Genomic DNA, 9401 nt, shown 5'->3' with positions numbered 1-9401 from the left:
TAAGCCACATAGGTCCGTCACTCCCAGAGCCAATCTATAAACAAGTGATCATGGCAATGTCCTGATAAAGCTGAACACCAAATTAGACCTCATCTATATTATAAAAAGCCAGTGGCCAGAATGACCCGTCTCCAGGAGGTGCATGGGCCTCTAGTATCCTATAAGCTACACTGACTTTTCCCATTTACAAACATAGCCACCTTCAAGTCACACAAAATTTGCCACCCCATTTCATGAAATCTTGCAGCACAATTCCAGGAGACCTAGATTTCTATAGAACTTGGTTCTAACTTGACACGATAAATAAGCCCAGACAATCCTTTGCTTCCGGCTGTATTAGTCTCTTTATTCTTTAGGTAATCTCTTCCAGTTAACTACTTCTGTTTGTAGGTGATGAAATGTCTAAGGAATCCACTTCAAATGTTGGCTCTGCTGTGAGCATGGTCTTTCCCTTTACTTTAACTCACAATTAAGACTTTTGATTCTTGGTTTTTTTCCTCCAGTCTCAGAAGCAGTTTCCACTGTAGAAGTTATCTGAAGACAGTCTATATGCTTTATAGCAGTGGTCTACAACCAGGCTCTAGCTTCTCCAGGAACACTACACAGGATAGATTTTAAAATGTATTAAACTAAGAAGCATTCTCTCAAATGAGTTTAAATGCATTTTATTTTTAGACAACCTACATGACATGTTTCTTTCTTAAAAACAATGCCTCCGCTCCAAATGAATCAAGGTCAAAATAAACGAAGAGCTCAAGATAACGTCAGTCCCATTTGTCCTAGTCTTGGTGTGTGGATGAAAAGCAGCAGCCAGTTACGATGACAGGTGATGGAGCCAAACTGCCCAATTTGTTACTGTGAAAACAAGAAAAATTACATTAGCACCTTTTTCCAATATGAAAGCACTGAACATTTCTAGGCTGCAAATGTAGTCCCTTATTCAATCTGGGCCGCCACAAAGACAGACAGAAAGCGCAGGGATATTTTTCTTTCGCATCCCAGTGCAAACCAAAAGAACAATAGGTTGTTCAAGGTCTATCAGTGGATGCAGAACCATCCATAGCAACGCAGAAGTAGCATAGTTTTCAGAAAATACACATTTTTAATAAAGTCCCACTCACACACTCTTACCTACAAAAACCTCAGATACTCTGAATAATTCCTGTGGCCAGTCTGCTCTAAGATGCTGTCTTGTTACCTCTAAACTTGTTTAGTGTAGCTTTAACTTCAACTTGTTCCTAATTTATCTCAAAGTGAAGATAATCATAACAAATGCCTTCACTTCTGTATTGCTTCCAGAAGCTCCTTGCATAGCATTCTTTTAATTTTACTAAAGCAATTTGCATATCAGAATTCACTGAAAGCTAGTAACATCAATACTTTCAATGATTAACTGTCAATTATCAGCAAACTCCAATTAAAAGAATTTTGATATATTGTTTTCTTTAGATGACAAAGATTCCACACCATAAAATTCTTTTATATGAAGCCCTCTTTAGGTCCCTGAAGAGAAACAAGACATGTTCCCACATTTTAAAAGGACTGCTATAGCCCTACCCGGTTTGGCTCCGTGGCTAGAGCATCGGCCCCCGGAAGGGTCCCGGGTTTGATTTAGGTGCATCTGTAGGAGGCAACCAATCGATGTGTCTCCCCTCACTCAGATGTTTTCTGACTTTCCCACTCCCTTCCACTCTAAAAATCAATGGAAAAATATCCTTGGGTGCGGACTGAACAAAATAACAGTGGCATGAAATAAGAATCACACCTAAAATGTCTCCATGTTTACATGATTTTGACTCACTGTATACTTACACATTTTTCCATTTCTAAACCATCCTTAAAGAAAATCATATATGGGGTCACACCATCCTCACGGTAGTCCAGCAGAGCAACCATGCCATCTGGATTCATGTTTTCACCAATAAAGAACTTAGGAAGCAAAAAACAAACATCTAGAATTAGACCACCATGATTTGATCAAAAGAAGTTCAGCAGCCAAGGTTCTGATGCCTATGAAGAAAATGCTCACTAATCAAACATTGATCACCTGACTAAAGCACTAACACAGAGAAATACAGGAATACTTTAGGGTTCCTGGTAACTCACTCTCGCACGTTACTTTGTATGTATGGACATACAAATCTCAAACCCTATAAGCCCGTTTACAAAGTCAAGCACAGGACCATAATGCTGCCAATGAGAAAGCACATCACGTGGGGAAAGAATCTTATGGTCAGTGTGTGTGTGTCCAAGACAGAAAAATCCAACAACCAGATTGTTAAGTCTTAGAAGAGAAGCCACTGAAGTTCTCCAATATGGACAAAGCTCCAGTTGCAATGGAACACACTAAATTTTAAAGGGAAAATTGAAAGGTCACGTAGGAGGTTAATAAGCAATTTATGAAAGAAAAAATAATAAATGTCATCTGGGTAGGAATGAGATTCTGAAATCAGAAGACAAGATCTGGAAACACACTTGGGGAACAGGGAAAGCTTCTTTCTACAGCCTATACTATTGGAATTGAATCTATGAATACTCAAACTGCTCAAAAGCCCACAAGTTAACTACAAAGACTTGCATCAAATAACTAGTTTTATGCCCTTACAGTTAAAACTGTAATCCTTTGATCCAAATATTTAAGGCATCTATTTACCTGGTAGTTTTTGAAATTGGCAAGGATGTGCTTGATTTGTTCTGCAGCCCCTGTCATAAAAGGCTTTACTCTTTCTGGTCTCTGTTCTTCAAGCTTCCCTTTGATTCTAAAACAATATTTCATTAATAGGTTAAAGTACTGACTTCTGAGCAAAATAAAGAAAAACAAAAAAACACTGAACAGCAAAGTAACTAGTTCACTGGACATGTCAAAACAGTACTGTTCTAAAAAGCTAAAACCATACCACTTGCTTTAGTATGCTCAGTTAGTTTACCTATAGGGGCGAATTTGGGAGCCATCAATGCCTCTGGCCAACCAGTTTCTCTCTTCTTCCTTCCTCCCTCTCTGAGGATTAACAACAAAAAAGTAACACCACCCACACCTTTAAGTATGCCTGCTGCTGAAGAATCTCAAAGTTGGCCAGTCCATGCCCTGCCGGTGTGGCTCTCTCGAAACCACAGCATCGACCTAAGGACCTGCGGTTTAATGCCCAGGTTGCCTGCTCCATCCCCAGTAGAGGCTGTGAAGACAGCCAATCAATGATTCTCTCTCATCGTTAATGTTTCTCTTTCTCTCTGAAATCAATGAAAATATATTTTAAGAAGTGTTTCCCAACCCCTAAGTCTTGTAAGATTCCAGACACCAGCTGGGTGTGCCAATACCACTTACGATTTCATGTAATCTTTGATGTACTTCTTGTAGGCTTCTTTTGTGAAGCTGGTTTCCTGCAAGTGATGGTTCATGACAATGTCAACACCAGTGACTACTGTGCTTTCGGTACCTTCGCCCTCAGGGCCTTCAGCGGAGGCATTTCCACCAATAAGCGAGTCATCAATGTTACCCTCTGTCCTACTGACCATCTGCACAAGAAACAATAGTTTGGTTGCAAAAGACATTCTTGATCGTAAATGCCTCCAAAAAGTTTTATATACCAGCAGTTCATGTATCCATCACCCTCTCACCAGATGTCCTTGGTTCTTGCTGAAAACAACGAAAACATTTTGGGGGGAAATTTATGACCCCTCCATTCCTGAAACACCTCAACTCAAGAACTTTGTTGGATGGAATGAAAATGGGGTTATTACAACCAAGTGAAAGTTTTCGTGGGTTCCCAAGTTGATGACCTAGCAAAGAGCAAGCACTACAGGGCTTGGTGATCCCAAACCGCAGACAACCTGCCCCGGGCAGGCCGTGGGGAGGAGGGGCGCCCAGGCGGCGTACCTCTTTCTATTTCCAGGCTCAGCTCCGCCTCCGCTTTTCTAGAAAAACCCGAGCCCGGAAAGAGTCTCCTCCGCCAGGAGGCAGAGGAGAGAATTGCACAATCTCGGGCGGGGGAGCGGCGGAAACCCGAGCTCGCCCAGCCTCGCCTCCCTGCTGCCGCGGCCCGACGACTCACCTTCCCCTCTACCTCCAGGCACAGCCCGTCTGCGATCTCCCGGATCTTGTAGATGTCGGAGAACATCTCATCGTCTGCTCGGACACACAAACCCGCCGTCACGATGCGCCCGGAGGCCCGGCGCCATTTCCCGCGCTGGCGGGCCGCACGCGGTCCGCACCCTCCCCGGGCGCTCCAGACCCGGCGCGCGCCCCAGGCCCCGACCCTCCCCGCCCCTGGGGAGGCCGCCGGCAGCCACTAGGCCCAAGACGGCGGCGGCTCCCGCCTTCCCCGCCCCCACCCGCGCCCCCGCCCCCTGCGCGGCAGTGGGGGGAAGCAAGCACGACTCACGGCTGATGAGGTCCCGGTAGATGATCATGATGGCGGCTGGAAGGAGACGGCGGCGCTGCCTTAGCAGGAGCACGGAGCTCGGCGCGAGCGTGGTGCAGCCGGAGCGGCGCTCGGGGGGAGGGGGGAGCGGGCGGAAAAGGCCGACTCAGCCGCTCCCCAACCTCATATAGAGGGCAAGTCCCCCTACGTCATCGCCCGCTGCGCCCCCGGAAGCGCCGGAAGCGGTGACGTGGCACGCAGAGCCGCGTGGGGGCGGGGCCACGGCGGGGCCGAGGTAGGGAGGCGGGCGGCCAGCATCCGGGGACTTGGCCTGGGGACGCAGTGCGGCGCGTCCCGGGGATCCGGGGAGGAAGTGGTGAAGGGAGGGGTGGGGAGCGCCTCGGGAGGCGGGAGGGCGGGAGGGGGACCGGAGGAAAGCGGGGGAACTGGGGCCGCCCCTGGGTGGGGCTCAGATGACGACTCAAGCTCCGCCCCACGCGGCGCCCAGCGCCAGCTCCCCGCACTTTTGTCAGGTTTCCAGGTACCTACTTGTCACGCTCGGTAGTCGGGGGGCTTTGCGTGGTCGGAGGGTCGGGCCCTGGAGGCCTGGGAGACCGGAGGATGAGGGAGGGCAGGGGTGGGCTTTGGACCGGCCTCTCGGACCTCCGCGGGCCTCGGGGAACTTGGGAGCATTCGCCCCCGGGGCCGCCGCCGCTGGAGTGGCCGGGCGCCTTGTGGGGCCCTGAGTGCAGGTGGTGCGAGCCCCGGGAATAACCCGGGGGGAGGAGCGGGGCTCACGGTCTTGGGGACGAGGAAGGAAGGGGTCAGGGAGTTTGCACAGCGTTCCCACCTCAGTTTGGTCTCGTATTTGAAAGCTGGCGGGCTCCTAAGGCAGGCAGCTACATTGGTCTTGAGTTATGTCCTTTATCTGAAAAAAAAAAAAAAAGAGTACGTTGTCTCTTGAGATGAAGTTGGAATTATATCCCAGGTCTAGAGGGTTAAACACAAAAATAGGGAGCTTCCCACCAGCCAAGTGTTCCTTGGACTTCAGACCCAACACTGGCTACTGAGAAAACCCAACCTGAACCTCCCTACTCAGTGGGCTTGAGCCTGTACGAAACCTGAGAGCTGTTCCACTCCAAATGTTGTCATGCTCTTCTCTCGGTTTTCTGTTCAATTAAAAATATTGTTTGATACCTTAATCAATAAAGAAATTAAAAAATATATATTGTTTCATGTTTTACAAAAAACCGGCACATTGAAAAGTACTGAAGTTAGAGTCAAAGCACAGAGGTCCTGACTGAACATGTTAAATCTAGTCTCACTCAGAAAACTTCATTCTAGTAAATCAAAGAATCAGGCCATTATAACTAAGAATTTTTCCTAAATCCAATTAATAAAGCATTTTACAAAGAGAGAGCAACTCTGTGAAAGAGTAGGGCACAGGACAGAGCGATTGTTGCCGGAAAGGGGACCTGGCCCTGAGCAGGTGTGCCAGGGCCTCCTTAGAACACCAGTAATACAGTTAGGGGGATATTAGTCACTAATTGTAAGCCCCTGACAAAATTGCAAGGATTTGGCTTTATCTAAGCTGATTAGCTTTTACTTACAAAATTTTTATAACATTCCTTACAAAGCAATGATTTCTAGAAAATTCTAAGATTGCCCTAAATTTTGCAGCTGCATATGACTTGGTATTTCTTGCAATTAAAGAAATTCCAAAGACAGTGTCTTCTGGCCTCTTCCACACAAATCCTTACATGAGAAAAGAACTTTAGTTGGACTTGCCATTTTGTCAGTCAGGGATTGACTGCAATGGCTGAGCCACATTAGGGTTTATTTTCTCTTAGTAAGGAAATTCAAGGGTATGTAGTCCAGACTGAAGCTATGAAGCCATGGTGGCTTCATGGGATAGGAATCAGGGATCTTCCTTTCTTTTCTAGCATCCATATGGTCTACAACAAATGCTGGGATTCCAGCCATCACATCTACCGTGCAGGCAGCAGGCAGCCACAACAGGGAAAAGACCGAAGGGTGCATTCTAGCTGTGTGTTTTCCTTCTGGGGAGCTCTCCTAGAACCCCCACTGAGCAATTACAAAAGGATGCGTCTTGCCCAGCCTCTGTGGATCAGTGGTTGAGCTTCTGACCTATGAACCAGGAGGTCATGGTTCCATTCCCGGGGCCTCAGTTGTTGAATGAATGGATGAAATTGTTAGGACAAAGGTTTTAAATGCTGTTCTTGCTAAATGTTAAAATGTAGCACAGTATTTTGCAGAAGCAGCTGTAAACAGGAGGAGCTTGAGAAGAACCCAACCGGATAAGTGTAGCCAACTTCAAAGAAGAAATCAATGTGTAATGAATCAAATAGTATATATAAGCAAGGGCTAAGCCTTCCTTCCCAGAGACAGAGCTTTGGATGTGAATCCGTCTCCTTTACTTGCTGCAAGTAGGTAAAACCTAACAACTGTCATGTCTGGTTCTTGACTAGAACACCTCAAGCAGAACACCCCTGTGTTCTGTAATCGATGTGTAAATACTTTTTTTCATTCATCATATAGATGAATGAATGAATATTAGAGTAATTTTCATATATTTTTAAAATTCCAGATTATTAGCTTGTTGGGGGGGCTTACTCCATGAGCTCTGCTTTCCTGATACATCCTGTCTGTCTACCCACCACTCCCCAAAACAGTCATGGAATTCAGCTCATATTAGGAACCCAGTTCAATTTTAGAATATCAAAATTTTGAAAGAAATTTAAATTTCATTACAAGAACAAAGCAAGGTACAGAATAGTATAAATAGTGTCAATATCCCTTTTAGGAAAAGAATATACATATGTTTGCATATGTGTACAGTTTTTTCAGAAGTTTTATAGTGCATTATTTGTTAGGGTTTGGCTGAGAGAAGAGTTAGATGCAGAGAGAGGGGGTTTATTTTACTTTCCACAAAGGGAGAGGGCCAAGTATTGCTAATCAATACAGGGCAAGAAACAAATAGGGGCCTTTTAAGGCCTGGTTGTTGCTAAGCGACAAGGAAGGGAGGAGGATTTGGGGCTGAAATTGAGCAGACACCAGGGGGTTGTCTTGAAAATATAGTGTTTGCGTTTTCAGGATACAGACCTGCGGATGTCCTAGGGAGCTGTCTTATCAGTATTTTTCCCAAGCCTGTAAAACATGCTTACAGCAAAAGTTAAGAAGAGTTCAAAAGAGGCTTGTTTGAAGGGAAAGGGAACTTTTCCATTGACTAGAGACTCCTTGGTGGGAATTATCCCTGAGTTGTAAAAACAGCAGTGAGGAGGGGTATGCAAAATGTAGCCTTGAGAGTAGCTTAGCTTGTCTTGCATTTTGAGCAGAGGGGCTGTTTAAATCAGAGGAGCTAACAATCTTGGGGGTTAATTACCAGGTGCTTCTCATAAACTGTGGAAGGCTACAAGCAAAGAAAAAGAAAAGCCTTTTCCCCCCCTGTCCTTACATTATTAACAATGGAAATTGTGATTGGGGTAAATGTAGAGAAAGGAGTTAGGAAAAAATTTTATTAAAAAAATTTTTTTTATTTATTGATTTTAGAGAGAGGGAGAGAGAGAGAAACATCTTTTTTTCATTCCACTTGTTCATGCATTCAGTGGTTGATTCATGTATGAGCTCTGATCAGGGACCAAACCACAACCTTGGCATATTGGGACTATGCTCTAACCCAGTGGTCGGCAAACTCATTAGTCAACAGAGCCAAGTATTAACAGTACAATGATTGAAATTTCTTTTGAGAGCCAAATTTTTTAAACTTAAACTGTATAGGTAGGTACATTGTTATTAACTTAATTAGGGTACTCCTAAGCTGACCTTTGCTAAAAACTCAAGGGGTCCAAAGAGCCGAATGTGGCTCGTGAGCCGCAGTTTGCCGACCACTGCTCTAACCAACTGAGCTACCTGGCCAGGGCGCAACAGTTATTTTTTCAAAGTTGCTTTGGCCGGGGGTCACTGGAATGTTAACTATGGAAAAGGAAGTAACTTTGTTTTCTTTTTGTTAATCCTCACCAGAGGATTTTTTTCCCATTGATCTGCTTAAAGAGGGTAGAAGGGAGGTGTGGAGGGAGGGAGGGAGGGAGGGAGAGAAACATTGATGTGAGAGAGACACATCTATTGGTTGCCTCCTGCACAAGCCCCAACTGGGCCAGGGATTGAAACTCAACCCAAGTACATGCCCTTGACCAGGAATCGAACCTGCGACCCTTTGGTGTGCAGGCTGATGCTCTAACCACTGAGCAATGCCAACCAGGGCAGGAAGTAATTTTCTTTTTAAATATATTTTTATTGATTTCAGAGAGGAAGGGAGAGGGAGAGAGAGATAGAAACATTAATGATGAGAGAGAATCATTGATCGGCTGCCTGCACACCCCCTACTGGAGATTGAGCTCGCAACCCTGTCATGTGCCCTTGACTGGGAATCAGACCTGGGACCTTAGTCCGCAGACTGACGCTCTATCCACTAAGCCAAACTGGCTAGGGTAAGGATGTAATTATTTTTAATTCTCATAGGGCATAATTTATAATGGCTTTTAGAGAAAAGTTTTAATTCTTTTTGAAATATGATATTTGTAGGAATTTGTTCAAAAGTCCAAGAATTAAAGTTACAGAAATGTATACAAGAATGTATATGATCTACATATATATAAAGAGCCAGGGTCCGTAACATCCACAACGACCAAAGGCTTGACCAACGCCAGCCCAGGGAGCTGAGGGAGCGGGAGCTGAGGGAGTGGGAGCTGTGGGCCCAAACGACCGAAGGACCTCACTGTGTGGCAGGGCGGGGCTATGGATGCTGAGGACCCTCGAAGGGCGGGGGCTGAGGCAGAAGAGCGTCACGGAGCAGAGCGTGGGCAGCAGAGGCCAAGGAGCCTCGCGGGGCGGGGGCTTTTAGCGTGGAGGTTCACGGGGCCGGGGCCACGGAGGTGGAGGAGTGATGCTGGGCAGCGGACATGGCCCTGATTGCAGCTAGGCCTAGGGAACCCACATGATTTAATCGTGCACTGGGCCTCTAGT

The 9401-nt window shown here is 45.8% G+C and overlaps 1 protein-coding gene and 1 non-coding gene across 3 annotated transcripts; both read right to left on the bottom strand.

The window, feature by feature from the left end:
* Positions 1–320: 320 nt before the first annotated feature.
* TPT1 (tumor protein, translationally-controlled 1) lies at positions 321–4529 on the bottom strand. 2 transcript variants are annotated; one of them, XR_003619088.2, is made up of 7 exons: positions 4380–4529; positions 4050–4123; positions 3323–3513; positions 2654–2759; positions 1813–1929; positions 685–855; positions 321–598 (listed from the first exon to the last, which is right to left on the bottom strand). XR_003619088.2 is itself a non-coding variant. In XM_008145559.3 (6 exons), exons 1-6 carry the CDS (start codon positions 4405–4407, stop codon positions 853–855), a joined length of 519 nt encoding a protein of 172 aa, XP_008143781.1. In that variant the 5' UTR covers positions 4408–4529; the 3' UTR covers positions 650–852. The 2 variants fall into 2 exon arrangements, 1 of the variants encoding a protein (XP_008143781.1); XM_008145559.3 differs by lacking the exon at positions 321–598 and having other exon boundaries at positions 650–855.
* On the bottom strand, positions 925–1051 carry LOC114233005 (small nucleolar RNA SNORA31). The gene has a single exon (XR_003619113.2). It is a non-coding gene; the product is annotated as a small nucleolar RNA SNORA31 (small nucleolar RNA).
* Positions 4530–9401: the final 4872 nt, after the last annotated feature.

Source organism: Eptesicus fuscus, chromosome 8 (assembly GCF_027574615.1).
Source record: "Eptesicus fuscus isolate TK198812 chromosome 8, DD_ASM_mEF_20220401, whole genome shotgun sequence".
NCBI classification, from domain to species: Eukaryota; Metazoa; Chordata; class Mammalia; order Chiroptera; family Vespertilionidae; genus Eptesicus; species Eptesicus fuscus.
This window is presented reverse-complemented; position numbering and strand designations above follow the sequence as displayed.

What these genes read in the sequence shown, in the direction of transcription:
- TPT1 (XM_008145559.3), bottom strand. Translation starts at nt 4,407, where the DNA reads ATGATCATCTACCGGGACCTCATCAGCC. An exon ending in CTACCGGGACCTCATCAGCC is followed by an intron (nt 4,124 to 4,379) that starts GTGAGTCGTGCT and finishes GTGTCCGAGCAG; the next exon opens with ACGATGAGATGTTCTCCGAC. An exon ending in CCAATTTCAAAAACTACCAG is followed by an intron (nt 1,930 to 2,653) that starts GTAAATAGATGC and finishes TTGCTTCCTAAG; the next exon opens with TTCTTTATTGGTGAAAACAT.